The following is a 17,927-nucleotide window of genomic DNA, read 5'->3' as shown; positions in this document are numbered from 1 at the left end:
ATGACCTGAGCCAAAATCAAGAGTTGGTTGCTTAACCAACTGAGCCATCCAGGTATCCCATGTCTTACGCATATATATTTCAAGTAGGCTCTATGCCCAACATGGGGCTTGAACTCATGATCCTGAGATAGAGAGTTGCGGGCTCTGTTGAATGACCCAGCACGGTACCCCAGGGGTATGTAATGGTGTTATTTCAATTAAAATATACTGAAATGCTTATTGGGCATAATGTGTCAGAGATGCAATGGTGAGGCTGAAATGGAAGGTACCTGACTTCATGGAGCTTATATATTATGGCAGAAGACATTAGCTACTTGCATAATTAATTATCTAGTTACCATTATTTTAGTATCAGAAAGGATAACTTAAGGTACATAACAGGAGAAGCTGACCTAGTCTGGGGATTCGGGAAAAGTTTATATGAGGTAGCAATATTTGGGTTTCTACTCATCTTTCAGATTTCAACCCAAATGTCATGAGTATTCCAGATAGTAAAGTGAGTAAAATGCCCCATGGTAGAAGAACTTTTAAAATAAAGCTTTTATTATTATATGGATCTCTGAAATATAAAGAGTTAAAATTTCTATAAGACTGTTATTATGCCTGAGAAATGTATATTTATAAATATTTATTTATATATTTATTAAATAATAAGTATTTATTTATTAAAATTTAGTAAAAATTAAAGCACTAAAATTTAAAATTTAGTCAAAATTTAGTCAAAATTACAGCATCTAATGAAAATTGAAATGTTTCCAATTGTTTCCAAAATGTTCCTGCAGTTGATTTATTTACATAAGGATCTACCCAGGAGTCATAGACAACACTTGGTTGAATTATGTCTTAAATTCTTTAAAATATATAACTTTCACCACCTTTTTTTGCCTTGCAATATATTTGTATAAGAAACTTGGTCTTTTGTTCTATAGAATTGCCCATGTTTTGGATTTTCTGGGTTGCATCCCCATGGTGTTGTTTAACATGTTTGTCTGTATTTTCTGTAAAACTGGTAATGAGAGACTTGATCAGATTCAGGCTCAATTTTTTTCTTTCTTTCTTTCTTTTTTCTTTCTTTTTTGGCAGGACTACTTCATTGGTGCTGGGTATGTCTTACTGTATCAAAGCAGAAGACATATAAGCCTGATGTACGTGGGTGACTCAGTTGGTTAAGCGTCTGACTTAGGCTCAGGTCATGATCTCATGGTTTGTGGCTTCGAGCCCACATCAGACTCTCTGATGTGACCATGGAGGTGGCTTCAGAGCCTCTGTCCCTTTCTCTCTGCCCCTTCCCTACTCATGCTCTCTCTCAAAAAGAAATAAACATTTAAAAAAATAAATAGAAATAAAAATAATATACGTAAGTACAATTTCTTTGTATTATTATTCCTCCCTTTTCTTAGATAAAAGACACTTGTTTTTTTCCCCTCTTCTTTTTAACATTTGTTTAACGTTTATTTATTTTTGATACAGAGAGAGAGAGAGCATGAACAGGGGAGGGGCAGAGAGAGAGGGAGACACAGAATCTGAAACAGGCTCCAGGCTCTGAGCTGGCAGCACAGAGCCCGATGTGGGGCTCGAACTCACGGACCGCGAGATCATGACCTGAGCCGAAGTCGGCCGCTTAACCGACTGAGCCACCCAGGCGCCCCTCCCCTCTTCTTTGTAAAGCTTAGCTGGTATATTCTGATGATTACTCTATAATAGTATATAGATATTATTTTTATTTTACAGTTGTATATTATTTAAGTATGCAAAATAACATAGTTTATTCAACCAGTCTTTTTATGATGGGCATATGTGTTGTTCTTTGTCTTTTGCCATTTCAAAGAATGCTGCCATTAATAGCCTGTACACTCAACTTTTTGAGCTTTGTTAGTGTTTCTCTGGGATAGAGTCCCCCCCCCCCTTTTTTTTAAGTTTATTTATTTATTTTGAGAGAGAGAGTGAAAGTAAGTGGGGGAGGGAGGGACAAAGACAGAGGGAGAGAGAAAATCCCAAGCAGGCTCTGCCCCGTTAGCCCAGAGCCTGACACGAGGCTCAGTCTCATGTACTGCCAGATCAGGACCTGGGCCAAAATCAAGAGTTGGATGCTTAACCAACTGAGTTACCCAGGTGCCCCTGGAGTAGATTCCTAAAAGTAGCATTATTGGGTTAAACACAAATCCATACATAACTGTGCTGAATTTTGCCAAATTCTCTTCCATATAGGTTATGTAATTTTGCATACCCACTAGCAGTATATGATAGAATCTATTTCCCCACAGCCTTTCTAACAAAGTATATTGTCAAACTTTTGGATTATGCCCTTTCTGGTATGCAAGAAATAACAACTCCTTATGTTATAAATTTGCATCCTTATTATGAGAATTCTTTAATATGTTGTAGGGCCCTTTAACTATCTATAAACCATCTGTTTATATTTCTCCTCCATTTTCCAAAAGGATTTTAGCTTTTTTTTTTTTAATTTTTTTTTCAACGTTTATTTATTTTTGGGACAGAGAGAGACAGAGCATGAACGGGGGAGGGGCAGAGAGAGGGAGACACAGAATCGGAAACAGGCTCCAGGCTCTGAGCCATCAGCCCAGAGCCCGACGCGGGGCTCGAACTCACGGACCGCGAGATCGTGACCTGGCTGAAGTCGGACGCTTAACCGACTGTGCCACCCAGGCGCCCCAGGATTTTAGCTTTTTTAGAAGCTCTTTATGTATCAGGGATATTCATTCTTTGATAGAAGTTCCAACCATTATGATGTGAGGAATACATTCAATTTTTCTTTTTTCCACACAGCATCAATAATTAAGAATTGGAACATGGTGGGTTTTTTTGCAGTTGAAAAGAGATCAATGCAGACAGCATAGGTCAGTGGAAGAGTCATGAAAAATAAAGTCATGTAGGATTACATGATCTTACAGACTCTTACAGTCTAGATTTTAAATTTTGGTTTTTATCTGAATAGCAGTAAATAGGCATGAAGAGTAATAGGAACCAGGGGATGTTTAAACAAACCTCCCTCAGCTGGGGGAAGTGATGGTTCAGTTTCTTTATCCAAATGGGAGGCACTATAGAGATTATCTACTTGGTGGCCAAGACACAAGGGGAGTAACAGTGGGTAAGGTCCCAGGGTATGTAGCTGAATTTAAACTTGGAATATTATTCAAGTCCCAACATCTTTATTGATTTCTTTTTTTAAGTTTTGACATCTTTAGTATTAAAAGATATATAACTTATCTTGTTCCAATAGGGTTTCTGCCAAGTATTATTAAAATTTCAACTTCATCTGAACTGCAGTTGCTGTCTGCATGTATAGCACCTGTAACATGTAAAACTACTCCCTCCTGTGGGAAGCAACACAACCTATAGCAGGTTTAAACATTTCTTATGTAGCTATCTGGAACAGACCAAGTAGGTATCATATCACAGTAGGCTGTGCAGGGCACAAGCCATAAACTCAGCTTACTTTTGTTCTTTCCATCAATTGCAGTAATTAGCAACCATTCCACTTGTCAGCACTCTTCTACCAAATAATGCTTCTCCACACTGGGAGCTGAATCTTGCTGAGTGACAAATTCAGTAAATATGTATCTCTAGCTTTGCTTTCCAGTGTACATTGTATAGATTACTGGGCTCTTCCCCTAAGAATAGGAAAAGATTTGAAGTTAACCTCAAGGGGTTAGGGAATTATATATCAATGTAATTAATTTAATTAATGTAAGTGTTAGTGTCTCTGTGAAGATAATGGCTTATAGGATCATAAAAACTCTGTTAGTGCCATCTAATTGGGAAAGGAAAAATGGTATGTATAGGAGGAAGTATAGCGTTAACTTTTAAGGGTCAGACATATAACTTGGGTCCTGGGAAGTGAGGTGAATTGGGACCTACTTCAGTTTGTAGATACTGAAATGAAACAATTTATTTGAACAATTCATTTGAAATGGAATAATTCGGTGTTAGGTGATAGATTAACACCAGGGGAAGAAGGTATAATCTGACTTTAAAAAACCCAACAAGACAAAAATAAAAACCCACTTCGATGTCTCTCTCTTGAATTTCAGAACATTTTTACTTTTTACATTTTATTTATTTTTTAAAATGTTTATTTATTTATTTTGGGAGTGGCCTAGAGCAAGTGAATGAGGGAGGGACAGAGAAAGGAGAGGGAACGAGAATACCAAGTAGGCTCTGCGCTGTCAGCACAGAGCCCGATGCTCACAATCTCATGAATCATGAGATCGTGACCCGAGCCGAGATCAAGAAATGGACGCTCAACCGACTGAGCCATGCAGGTGCCCCTGAACATTTTAATTTTTTTTAAATCTTTTATCTTTTAAGTATTTATTTATTTTGAGAGAGAGAGAAAGACAGCACACATGCGGGAGGGGCAGAGAGAGAGGAAGAGACCAAATCCCAAGCAGGCTCTGGCACTGTCAATCCACAGCCTGATGTGGGGCTCGATTCCATGAACCGTGAGATCATGACCTGAGCCAAAATCAAGAGTCTGATGCTTAACCAACTGAGCAACCCAGGCACCCCTGAACATTTTTACTTTCTTATAAAGAAAAGGGTCTGACAAGAATAAGGGAGTATCCCCTGATCTTTGGCAAGAAATTCCTCTAAAACAGAGTAATGCAAAGATTACGATTTTAAAAGATCACTTGGGCTACTTTATGGTGAATGCATTAGATGAAAGCAAGAGTAGAAGTGGGGATTCCAGTCTTCCAGGTGAGAAATAATGGTGGAAAGTAGATGGATTTGAGAAATTAATTGGGTATCAAGGGTAAAGAAGAGGAAGAGTCAAAGATTATTATCAATTGTGGCTAGAGTTTTCCACAAGGGCCTTAAGTAGACGTAAGCGGAAAACTTTAGGCTTTGCAGTACAGGCACAAGTAGGAGGGCTTGTCCTGATGCTGGCACAACAAGAAAGTCAAGGCCTATAACCTTTTCATTGCACCAGGTTGACATGGCCCACCAAATGCACCGATACTGATACAAAGCAACGTGTTCCCACTTCAGTAATCTTCCAATCTAGAGAAACTTTAACTTATTGTGGCCACTGTGCCCACCATACATGAAACACTCCTTTATGAGCTACAAGGGAACCAATGGGAAGATGAGTCTACCTAACAATTTAACTCAATTTTACCCTTTACTCAGCTGATTTGCTGCTTGAGAAGTAAAAGTACCTGAGAGTTCAAGTTGTCATCTGTACCCACCCTCAAACTTTCAGCTTGAGCACTTGACTGGGTAGCTGGTGTTTTGCAATCTGAGATGGGTAACACAGTAGAGGAGGACCAGGCTTTTTGTTTTGTTGTTGTTATTGTAATTGCTGTTGTTACAGTTGTAGGAGAGGTAAAGAAAATAAGTTTGGTTTTGGATATGGATTTTAAGGTCACTTGGATACTCCACATGGAAACAGGAACTAGGCAATTGAATATATGGGTCCAGATACTCGAAGAAAGTTGTGAGCTAAAGATAAAAGTGTTAGAATCCTCAGCTCAATAGAAAGAAATCAAAATTATGGGCATGAATGAGACCACCTAGGGAGAGACTATAGTTAGAAGAGGGACAAGAACTGAAACCCTAAAGAGAACTCGTATTTGTTAAGGACAGCGAGGAAGCTGAGAAGGCAGAAATATACGTTCATAAATATATATATGGCAGAACAGATAAGAGAAGCATGGTGTCTGAATATGAAGAGGAAGACCATTTCAAGGAGAACATGATTAACAGTGTCAAATGCTACTGAGTCCTGTAAAATGAAAACTGTCCACTGGATTTTACAGCCAAAAGTTATTGATGGCCTTGGTGAAAGTTGTTTTGGTAGAGTGGTGGTAGCTAAAGTCAGAAATTGTTTTAAGAGTGTCTGTGAAGTGAGGAGAAGGCACCAAATATAGATAACCCTTGAGAAATTTAACCTTGAGAGGATGGAGAAGGATTAAAAGGAACATTTTAGGAAGCCAGAAAAGAGAGCAAAGCAATAAATGTATACGTTATGAACATTTAATTCCACAAGTATTTACTTCTGTAAGCATTTATGGATCACATGAAAGGCACAGGGAGGGAACTGAGAATTGAGAGATGTACAGGAAACAGTCCTTCTCCTCTAGGTACTCAAAAGTTTAATAGGGGAGAGACACAGAAAAACAATTATGCATATAGACAGTGTAATAATAGATATATTGGATTTAGTAGCAGCATAGCAGTGGAAGTGGGAGTGTAGGTTTATCAAGAAGGAGATAAGGGAAGACGTTAGAAGTAACACTTAGGGGTGCCTGGGTGGCTCAGTCAGTTAAGCATCTCTGTCTTGATTTTGGCTCAGGTCATGATCTCGTGGTTCCTGAGATGGAGCCCCTCAGTTTGGCTCTGCACTGATGGCATGAAGCCTGCTTGGGATTCTCTCTCTCCCTCTCTCTCTGTCCCTACCCTGGTTTCACCACCTCTCTTTCTCAAAATAAATAAATTAAAAAAAAGAAGTAATACTTAAATTGAGTTACGAGTTCTTAAGTGTTTGCAAGGATGACTATGAGCAAGACATTCTAGACAGAGAGAAATGCATAGTTTATAGGAAACTACATAAGCCTCTATTTTTTAAAATTTTATTAAGTGTTTCTTTGAGAGAGAGCACGAGTGTGGGAGGGGCAGAGAGAGGGAGATAAGAGAATCCCAAGCAATTTTTATCTTGCCTGAGCAGAGCCAGACTTGGGGCTCAGTTTCATGAACCTTGAGATCATGATCTGAGCCGAAATCAAGGGTCAGTTGCTTAACCAATTGAGCCACCCAGGTGCCCCCGAAATTACACACAGCCTTTAAAGAGGGGTTCTTGGAATCAAACTGCCTGGATATAAATCCTGCCTCCAACATTACCAGCTCTATGACTTTGGGTCACCAAGTAAGCATTGCAAAGCTTCAAATTCATTACCTATAAAATGAAGGCTGATAATTCCTATTGCATAGGATTTTAGGGCGCTTTAAAAGCTCCCTAGCACTGAATTCAGTAGCAGGTACATAGCAAATACTCCATACATATTAACTTTATTTATTGTAGGATCTGAGATGCAAAAAGAGCGGTAAAGTATGAAGCTACAAAAGTTAATCAGGAACCAGATCATGATAGATTTGTCAGGAAAAGTCCACACTGTGCCCAGCATGAATTAAAACAAACCAGTACAATTATTAGAAAACAAACTGAAGTCAGGCTTAATTCTACTAAAAAAAAGTCTTCAGGAAGCAGCTTAATTATAATCTCCTGTTAATGAAGCCTGAGGCAACAGGTATGAACAAGTACCTTACAGGATACTAATTAGGAGGCTGAGATTGTTAACCTCTAATTGTGTAATTTGCAAATATATTTTTACATTACAACATCTTGTAATACAAAACATTATTTTCCATTAAGATTGTTGCAAAACTTCAGTTTTCTAATTTTTTTCTTTTTAGGTTTTAGTTTTTTTTTTTTAATGAATTGGTAGCGTGGTAATACTTTGATTTCAGTAAAAAATCTATTTCAAATCTACCACCAAAACAAAACATACCGAAATGAACTGGTCACACAGTGTCTGTCGCTCACCATGAGTTTGGTAAGGGCATTTTAAGAGTAGATTGCACAGAAAGCTGCAGTAGGATCTAAGGAAATCTACCTGGGAGCTGTGGCTTTCTAGCCTTTAGTCATAGTTTGAATGGATAGTTTTCTGTACTCCAAAAAGTCAGTGATTAATATTTAAAATTTTTATTCTGAGGAAGCCTTTTTCTTTTCCCTTTGGAAGTTCAACTTCTCACTTAATGTGAACAACATTCCCTCTATAGAAGGATTTGCTGCCTTAGAAAATTTTTTTAATGTTTATTTTTGACAGAGAGAGAGAGACAAAGCATGAGAGGGGAAGGGGCAGAAAGAGAGAGGGAAACAGAATCCAAAGCAGGCTCCAGGCTTTGAGCTGTCAGCACATAGTCCTACAAGGGGCTTGAACTCCCAAACCGCGAGATCGTGACCTGAAGTCTGTTAACCTACTGAGCCACCCAGGCGCCCCTTTAAGATTTTATTTTTAAGAAATCTCCACATTCAATGTGGGGCTCCAACTCACAACTGGAGATCAATAGTCACACGCTGCACCCTCAGGGCCAGCCTGGCACCCGGACCTGTTCAGTGTTTTCAAAGCTAAAGTTATATTGGCTTAAACAAACAAACAAACAAAAAAAAAACAAACAAAAAAACAAACAAAACAAAACAAAAAAATCTTCCTTTGGGAATTTTCCATTCCTGATGAATCCAGGGGTAAAATCTTTCTACTGGAATTGTTAATGGTGATTTTGGTATTTGATATGGCATGTACCGTTAATGCTGTTTTTGATATTTGGTATGGAGTGATTTGGGTTACATCCTGTGCAGTGTGCCTTAATTTCCCTAATTTTTTTCTGATGGTCTGGGCCTATAGATTATGCCTCTTTTTTGCATGTTTATGTATATATATATATATATATATATATATATATATAATTGGGTTGATTGTTCAAGATGTTTAATTAATCTCATCTAGTTGGTTTCTCGCAGTTGACTAGAAATTTCACAGGGTAGGAGGTCCTGAACTCCTGCCAGTAAAGTAGGTCTTATCTTTGGGCTTGTCTGCGCTTATTAAGCACACTGGCCTGATCTAAGAATGCAGGGCAGACTTCTTCAAGCAGTGGCTTTGGATTTCAAAGTTTTGTTTTTTTCCCCCAAGACCTAACCAGTAACATCTACAACCCAGTACACGTGTATATGACTGAATAACAAAATGTTGCTAAAGAAGACTTATTTGACTACCCGAGATATCCCTGAAATTTCTTACTCTCCTTCGTATAAAAACAAAAACTACACGCCGTCCAGGTAGAAACCAGCTAACCAGACTTTATGAACCACTAACGGGTAAAGGCCGATGGCAATCGCTCCTCTAGCACTCTCCGCCGCTACCCCTTCCGTTATACCCTTCGAGAATAAGTCGTTGCAGCTGGGAAGGCGGCGACCAGTAAAGTCACGGAGCCGAACCAGTGCTTCGTCCCTGAAGGACGCAGTCAGGTCGCCTTCAGGGAAGCAGCCTCGGCTCGGTGGATGATGCAGGGCTCGACCTATTTCCCTGCCCTCTGGCTTCCTCGAAGTCCGCCCCGCCCCCTCCATCTGCTCTCCGTGAATTTAAATTCTCCCCTACAAAGTGCGCCGAGCGCCGAATGATCGATGTTTCCTCCACGCCCCGAAAGCCGCCATTTTGGGGGGAGGAAAATACAAGTAGGGGTGGCAGAGGCTCCACGGGATGCTGACTGGCTTTTGCTTCTCTTACCAGCACTGTGGGACTGGGGTAGAAGAATCCACCGGGACCACTCCTCCGGCTGCCTCTCCGGAATGAGGCTTCAGCGCCCGCGCGGGACAGCCCCCTTACTCATCCGAGAGTGAGTGGCAACCATCGGCGCGGCGCGCCATAGCGCGCCCTCCACTGTCAGTTAGCCCGCGCGCTCCCGGCAGCGCGCGCCGCTCCCCGCGCGCTCCCGCCCCTCCCCCGCCGGGCTTGGAGCTCGGCGCAGACTCGCTTGTTTGTTTCTGCAGGAGCCCAAGGAGAGGCCGAAGCCGAGAAAGATGCCTGGGAAGCTGAAGGTGAAAATCGTGGCCGGGCGCCATTTGCCAGTGATGGACCGAGCTAGTGACCTGACTGATGCCTTCGTGGAGGTTGGTGCAAGGTCCTGCCCCTCAAAGCACAGGGAGTGCCAAGCCCTGTGAAGGATCCTACCCACCTCACCCCCAGCTCTTCAGCCCATTCTCATTTCGACTGTCGTCCTTTGTGCGGTGCTTGTCCAGCCGTCCCTTGAGGGCTGACTGACGAGATTGCAGCCCATGTGATGGGTGCAGCGCTCACAGGCGTCTGTGGCGCGCCGCGCGGGGAGGCAGTTACTGCTCTGCATGCTGGGGTGACCCTGATGTCAGGACTCATAACAGGCCACCTGCCAGTCAGGAAGCGATCCCGAGGCGTGGCCGCTCAGCCACCGAAAACACACACACGTACATTCTTCTGTTTAGGAGGGTGGCTTCTGACGCCGAAGTGATGGAGATCACGTTAAGAATGTAGATACAGTCCGTTATGGGCACTTGGAGACCTACAAGGCGTGGCGATCCACCCCTTAGCATAACATTCTCTGAATCATCAGTGTTAAGTTAAAACACAGCTGGAAAGCTTTCTGCTCTTGTATAGACTGGTAGGTCTGATGAGCTGTTTTAGGGTAATTTAGTGCCTTGAGGTAGGAAGCCAATTAAGTGCCATGGATTTAAATTGCAAAATTGCTTTTTAAGTCAGATGATTAGTTTAAAGCTCATGCAAATTAGCACAGGCCTAGGGCCCGGAAGGTAATAACCCAAAGTCTGAAAGAAGCCAAGTAAAAATTGTAGTGAAAGTTGACATGATGAGCCAGAGCATTAGAATAATAATTATTTGGGCTATTAATGCTTAGAGTTGATAGCTACAGGATAATATACAACCTGATTTCATATCAATATAAAATATTCTCTTCTTTAAAAACATTTTTTTTTAATGTTTACTTTTTTATTTTTGAGAGAGAGAGAGCGCGCGCGCGCGCGCGCGCGCGCGCGAGCGTGAATGGGGGAGGGGCAGAGGGAGAGGGAGACACAATCTGAAGCAGGCTCCAGGCTCCAAACTGTCAGCACACAGCCCCACCCAAGGCTCATACCAACCAGCGTGGGATCATGACCTAAGCCAAAGTCGATGCTTAACCCGACTGAGAGCCACCCAGGCACCCCTCAGTATAAAATATTCTTGATGTTCCCTAAAGGTTTTCTGACTTAATAATTGCAGTTTTTCCTCCCAAACATTGCTATAGTTATTCTTAATCCCAACTTCATTTTCATTTGAGAAAACATGTTGTGTGTGTTCTTGGGTCAGCTGTTAGGTAATGGAGATTCACAGATAACCAAAGCATAGTCTTTGCTTTTAGGTAGCTCAGAGACTGACCCATATAGTTGAGGTTAATAACTAATAGCTAACATTTGTTGTCTCATTATTGCCAGGTTTTTGTTAAGCACTTTTTAATTCCTTTTACAACAGTCCTGCTATTATATTATTATCCCATATTACAGTTAAGGTAACGCCTAGGAACAGTAAATAATTTGCCTAAGATTTCTTAACCATGTAAATAGCCTTGTGGTCTGTTCTCTTAACCACTGTGCTAACATTGCCTCTCTGGACAAGGTGATGAGTGTTGTCGAATATGGAAACTTCATTCTGTCTCTGAAGGTTTAGGAAGTCTTACTAAGAAAATGACATTTGAGCTGAACCTTGAAGGATACTCAGGATGTTACCAGACAGAAGGAACGTCAAAGGCACAGGATGGGATACATGGTATGTTCAGGGAACTATCTTAGTTTAGGATGTGTCTGGGAGTAAAAGGGAATATGTGAGTAGTGGAGGTTGTGGGGGATGACCCTGGAAAGGTAGGTTGGTGCCAAATCTTGTTTTCTGTACTGAATAATTTTCCTTTATAAGCAGGGGTAAGCAAAGAGAACTTTTTTTTAAATGTTTATTTATTTTTGAGAGAGAGAGAGAGAGAGAGAGAGAGACAGAGTGTGAGTAGGGGAGAGGCGGAGAGAGAGGGAGACACAGAATCCGAAGCAGGCTCCAGGCTCTGAGCTGTCGGCACAGAGCCCGATGTGGGGCTCGAACTCATGAACTGTGAGATCGTGACCTGAGCTGAAGTTGGTGGCTTAACTGACTGAGCCACCAGGCACCCCGCAAAGAGAACTTTTTAAGCAGAAATGAAATAAGGTGATGTTTGTATTAGGTTGTTTATAGGATGACTTGTATGATAATGTTATTGATGAACTAGACAGGTGAGAGTTGAGGCAGGGAGATCAGTTAAGAAGGTGGTAAAATTATCCAGGCAGTACATGCATGTTGAGAATGGCTATGGGAACCAACTAGAGGAGAAAGACTTAAGGGACATTTCCTAGGTAAAATAATGCCTTGGGAATCAATGGTTTTGCTGGTAAGGGAGGGTTTGGATTTAAGGGTGACTTATTAATTCCTTCTTCCAGCAAATACTTATTAAGTGCTATTTGCCAGGTCCAGTGCTAGTCACTGGTGTAGCTGATGCGTACGTAATAGTGAACAAAATAGACTTCATTCCTGCTTTTATGGAGTTTATATTTTGGTGGAAGAGACAGACATTAAAAAGCAAAGAAATGATTAAATATGTAACTGTGATGAGTGATATGAAAGCAATAGAGAGTAACAGGGAACATCTGTTTTAGATTGGGTAATTGGGGGAGACCTCTGAGGAAGTGTCCATCAGAAGACCTGCTGGATGAGAAGGAGCCAGCTGCTTAGGGAGTGTATTAGGAAGTGAAGGGAGATGTGTATGACTGGCATATAGTGAGTAAAGGAGAAAATGGTGTAAGATAAAGTTGTAGAGTTAGTCAAGGAGCCAATCGTTCAGGATCTTAGAGGCCGTGATTGGGAGTATGGATTTTATTCCAAATTCTGTAGTAAGCGGTTGTTGAGATGAGTACTCTTTTTTGCTACCTGGAGTATGAACTGAAAAGAGAAAGAACTGAAAAGAGAAAGCTATTCGGAAGCAAATAGCTAATTACGAGATTCTATAATAGTTCAAAAAAGACAAGATGGGGGCCAAAATGTTGGTTTGGTAATAGAAGTGGATGGATTCCAGATACACCGTGAAGAGGGATTCTACAGGATTTATTGGTCGACTGGAGTAGGGGACCAGGGAAAGGGAAACTAAAAGATGACTCTTAGTTTTCTGGAATTTTGGGGGTAATTTTCTGAGACTCCATGGGATTGATAGAGATTGATTGAGTAGGTGAAGAGTCAGTTTCCGTCGAGGTGTGTTAAGTTTGAGATGTCTTTAAGAACTTTAATTGGAGTTGTCAGTGAGGAAGTTAGATTTGTGAGTGTGGTGTTTAGAAGAGAGGTGTGAGTTAGAAATGAACTCATACAGGCCAGTGCTTTTCAATTCCGTGAGACCCAGTACCCACTTTATATAGCAGGTGTTTTGAAATCCACTCTTTACTACGCTGGCATGATATTTATAGCTGATGTAAACAATCCTTACAATTAAAAATCAATATATTGCTCTAAGTATAGTATGATAAGAGACTTTTTAAAATTTGTATTTCAATATGGAAGTACTTTGTTCATGAACATAGTAGAAGATGCAAAGTAATCAGATTGAGAACATGAATGTTTATTAAGCCTTTGTATATACCCATCACTGTACTGAGTATAATACAGTGTGCTGGGGATATAGCAGTGGATTAGACAAAAATTTCTTTAATCATGGAACTCATATTTTAGTGAGAGGAGGGAATTCATAAAGAAGATCATTAAAGAAAAGATAAACTCTGTTAAATAGAGAGAATATGGAGAAAATAAAGCAAGGATACAAGAGAGGGAGTGCCTCACTTTGTATAAAAATCATATGAATCTGACTCCGTAGAGAGTGAGACAGTTGTGCAGTTTTGACATCTCAGATGGCCTTCATTGCTATCTGATTTTTCAAAGTAGTCAACTCATGGGAAAAGGCAGAATTTTCTCTTAATTTACACGTTGGTTCTATTTCTTGACAATTATGTATATGAAAACTCCATGACAGTACTTTTATCTGTAGAATGAGATGGGTTTTTAATCCTTTGTGACTGTCTGGTAGGACATTTGAAAATCATGAGGCAAGTCTTCATTGTAGGGGACTATTTCTTACATTGCAGGACACCTACCTTCTCTGGTCCTTCCTCCTAAATATTACTATTGTTCCCCACAAAAACACCCATAGAAATTTCTAAAATTCCCTTAGGAGTTGGTTCTGTCCCTTTTTTTAAACCTCTGAATGAGGGGAGAGAGAAGAATGGATCCTTGAAAAAACTTGATATTAAATGTCTATTAGAGGAGGGGGACCAGGGGAAGAAAACGGAAATTATCAGCCAGTTGGGGGAGAGAAAAATCAGGAAAGTAATGTCTGAAAATGCAAGAGGGGAAGTTTCTGGAAAGAGGATGCCCTCAACCATTTAAATGGCACTGAGGGGGTCAAGTAAAGAGGACAGAGAAATCACTGTATTGGACAATATGGAGGTTGTTACTGATGCCAACAAGAGGAATGTGAAGGAAGCCCATATTGTAATGAGTTAAAGAGGGCTAACAAGGGGTACAAGGGAGGTGAGGAAGAGGTGTGGCAAGAATGGACAATTATTTAAAGAAATACGCAGCTGTGAAGAGAGGAGAAATGGTGTGTTATTTGGGGAGTATGTGGCTTTCAGTACTTAAGTTAGAAGATATTAGAACATATTTGTGTGGTAACAGGAAAAATCCAGCAGAAAGGGAAAGATTAATGAAGGAAAAAGGGGATAATGAAGGATTACTGTATAATGAAGGATTACTGTATAATAAAGGGATAAATTGTGTGATGTAGACTGTAAGTGCTGTATAAGCTCATAAGAGAGGGAGATAATGGTGCCTGAGCTGGTCATGAGAAGTGTTTGTGCTGGACTTGAAGGATGGTCAAATTTCTATAGGCAGAGAGGAAAAAAGGACATTTTTCAGATGAATAGGATAAACTTGGTAAAAGCAAAAGGAGAGAGATAGAGCATATGTAATTGAAGGGAGGATTCTTGTGGGGAATAAAATTTGCTAGGTAGGGAGATGCAGATTATTGAATGGTCTGAAAACTACGGGGTGGAAGTTTGTACAGTAGAAGCTCTGTTAACAAATTTGCATTAATTCACTCATCACAGTCCCCAGTGTTCTGTATTCCTTCCATAAGCCTATTCTTTTTTCTTTTTTTATTTTAGGGACAGAGCATGAGCAGGAGAAAGGCACAGAGGGAGGGAGAGAGAAAGGGAGGGAGAAAATCCTGAGATCCTAAGCAGGCTCCATGCTCAGGCTCCGCCTGAGGGGGCTCAATCTCAGGACCCTGGGATTATGACCTGAGGCTGAAATCAAGATTCAGATGCTTAACCAACTGAGCCACCCAGGTGCCCCATCCATAAGCATATTTTTGAATACCTACATTGCTAGATTATTCTCCAGTGTGCCTGTGTGCGTACTTCTCCCATCAGTTGGCTAATAATACTTTACCAAAAGGCAGTTTTGTTTTTTTCCCCAAACCTGTTTTATGCCAACTCTATTTGTTATTGTAATGTATTTAAACCGTATGTAAATTGGTGAAATAAGTGTGAAAATGAAGTTGATAATGTTATGTAAAGACATATGGATACAGTCACTAAACATTACTCTTGAATTAGATGAAGAAAAGATTGTAAAAAATCTAGGATTCTGTGTTCATATATTTTTACAAGCAATTTTAAGTTCTACCATCATAAAAAAAACCTAAACTGGAAATCACAGATGGCACATTATGGGTGTGGCTTATGCAAAAAAGATGATGCAGAACTCTTAACAATGGACCCTTACTCAAATAAGAGGCCTCAGCCTTACATTCAAAGATAGAGGAATGAATATTTATTTGTATGTTTTATCTTAAAATGTTTACAGTTTGTATCATTTTTAATGATTCCTTGATTTAACCGTATTATTTGATTAACTGATAAAATACAGGTCTGGATTGCATTGGTTGAGGGAATTTCTACTACATATGATGTGAGAAATTTAGGAAGCTAGTGAAGACCAAGTAGTATTTAAAGATGTTTATTCTTGCAGGAATTTCCAGGATACATGAGGTAGAAGTTCTGTATAAAAGAAGTATTAATGGAAGTTTATGCTGGTATTAATGTGCATGTTACAAACTGTTCAGCAAGGTATATTGTCATTTTGTGTTTACCCAGGAGCCTGTGAGTGAACAGAGAGAGGAAAAGAAATTAATGTTCAATGACATACCAGACATTTTGCTAGGTCTCTACATGCATTTTTTTCATGTACTACAACAACCCCCCTTTCAGAAGAGGAAACAGCCTTAAATAACAGGTTAAATAACTTTTTCAAGGTAATTTAGCTAATGAGTGGGGAAAGAGAATGCTTTTACTTTACTAGGGAATCTCATTAAAATCCCTGAGGTTCTTTAATAAAGTTGTAAGGCATTCATTTAATTGCTGGGTAATAAAATCTCCTTCGAATTAAATAAGACCAAATGAACTATGATTCTTTAGTAGAAGGGAAATCATCACAATTTGGCAAAAATACACACTTTAGCCTTTTCCTTTTTCTAAAATGTTTGTTTAATGCAGTTTGGAGCTATCAGATCTTTACTGTATCTAGAATGGGCAGTTGACCAAAAAAAAACAATGAAAGGCACAATATAACAGTACAGTATAGTGGGACAAACCTGAAGGGGGCTCTGAATTCATAACGTAAAGAATGATATGGTAGTTTTGGCAGTTGAATCCAAATCCTTAAGTACATTTGGCTTTTGAAAGGTTTTGAATAGTTTTATAATCCTAACCACATTTTACTTCAAATTAAGCAGTTACTGGGTAATTTAAGCAATAAGTATTTCCTTGATATTTTGAATATTAAAATGTAATGAAATTTGTAACTGAACAGTAATTTCTGTTCTTCTCAGGGTTCCCCATCCCCATTAAGTTTCATTCTTTACTGTTTGTGATTTAAAGTTATTGAAGTAATACATGAATAGCTCCCATTACAAAATATTGAAATAATTCAGAAGTAAAACTTGAACACCCCTTCCTTTGTACTTACTATGCTGTACGCTGTACTGTATTTCCTACCATGTCAGTCCTCTCTTCAGAGATGATTGCTGTCAATTCTTTGGCATGTGTTTGTTTACTCCCTCTCCTTCCTTTCAAAAAAAAAAGTTTTATCATATTTTAAAAAACAACTGTAATAATGCTTTATATATTTTATAACTTGTTTTTCAGTTATTGTGTCATTGACGTTTCCACATGATAGTGCATAAAATCAATTCCATTCTTTAATGGGGATACATGTGATTTACTCAATTTTCCTATTGAATGACTAGATTTTTTAGGTGTTTTTGTTTTTGTTTTTGTTTTTTTTTTTTTAGGAAGGAGACTCATGTGAAAATGTTTCTTTAGGATAAATTCCTGGAAGTGGATCCAGAATTTTATAATTTTAATCAAAATAAATATGATTTGCATATAATATGATTTGAATATATTTGAAAATATGATATGATTTGAATTTTTATGTTTTTGAATTTTAAAATAATACATTTTACAAATAGGAAGTGTATGTGCATGGTTCAGAATCAGAAGGTACAAAATGAGTCAACCTCTCATACTGTGTTTCTTTTAACCAACCTGTTCTGTTTTTTCTAGGGTCCGTTGTTACCATTTGTTGTACATTCTCAAATAACCTGTGCAGTATGTAGGCATATATTACATGACTTATAACATTTTGGCATTTTTTCCCCCAAAGAATGCTATACATGCTGTTCCATTGAAGAAAGATCTATTTTGGTGATTGTTCTGTACCAGTGCAGAAAACTGCTTCATTCTTCTAATTAGCATTTGGACTGTGTGTCTTTACCATACTTCATTTAACCAGTTCCAAATTGGTGGATATCTAGGTTATTTCCAGTCTTAGGCTACCATGATGCTGCCTGTATATGTCATTGTGCACTTCTATATAAAGTTAAAGGGTATAGGCATTTAACATTTTGATACATTGTCAAACTACAGTCCTTAGAGATTGTTTTAATTTATATTCCCACCAACAAAGTATTAGAACACCTCATCAACACTGTTTTCAAATTTTTTGCCAATGTGATAAGTAAAAATGTTGGTTTAGTTTGCATTTCTTAAAAAAAATTTTTTTAATGTTTTATTTATTTTTAAGACAGAGAGAGACAGAGCATGAGTGGGGATGGGACAGAGAGAGAGGGAGACACAGAATCTGAAGCAGGCTCCAGGCTCTGAGCTGTCAGCACAGAGCCCAATGCGGGGCTCGAACTCATGA

The 17,927-nt window shown here is 39.3% G+C and overlaps 1 protein-coding gene and 1 long non-coding RNA gene across 24 annotated transcripts in view; one reads left to right on the top strand and one right to left on the bottom strand.

The window, feature by feature from the left end:
• LOC102901630 overlaps nucleotides 1-9,444 on the bottom strand; it is a 43,081-nt gene extending 33,637 nt beyond the window's left edge. The window contains exon 1 of the long non-coding RNA XR_440729.4: nucleotides 9,306-9,444. This is a non-coding gene — a long non-coding RNA (uncharacterized LOC102901630). The remainder of the gene's footprint in view (nucleotides 1-9,305) is intronic.
• Nucleotides 9,272-17,927, top strand: part of C2CD5 (C2 calcium dependent domain containing 5) — a 101,543-nt gene continuing 92,887 nt past the window's right edge. For all 23 annotated transcript variants that reach the window (XM_011283842.4, XM_011283841.4, XM_045061541.1 and 20 more), the window contains exons 1-2: nucleotides 9,272-9,414; nucleotides 9,569-9,688. In XM_011283842.4, coding sequence (XP_011282144.1) covers nucleotides 9,599-9,688 — 90 coding nt within the window. In that variant the 5' untranslated portion in view covers nucleotides 9,272-9,414; nucleotides 9,569-9,598. The remainder of the gene's footprint in view (nucleotides 9,415-9,568; nucleotides 9,689-17,927) is intronic.

The sequence above is a fragment of the Felis catus genome, chromosome B4 (genome assembly GCF_018350175.1).
Source record: "Felis catus isolate Fca126 chromosome B4, F.catus_Fca126_mat1.0, whole genome shotgun sequence".
In the NCBI taxonomy this organism is placed as follows: domain Eukaryota; kingdom Metazoa; phylum Chordata; class Mammalia; order Carnivora; family Felidae; genus Felis; species Felis catus.
Note: the sequence above shows the minus strand (reverse complement) of the source record. Positions and strands in the feature narration are given on the sequence as shown.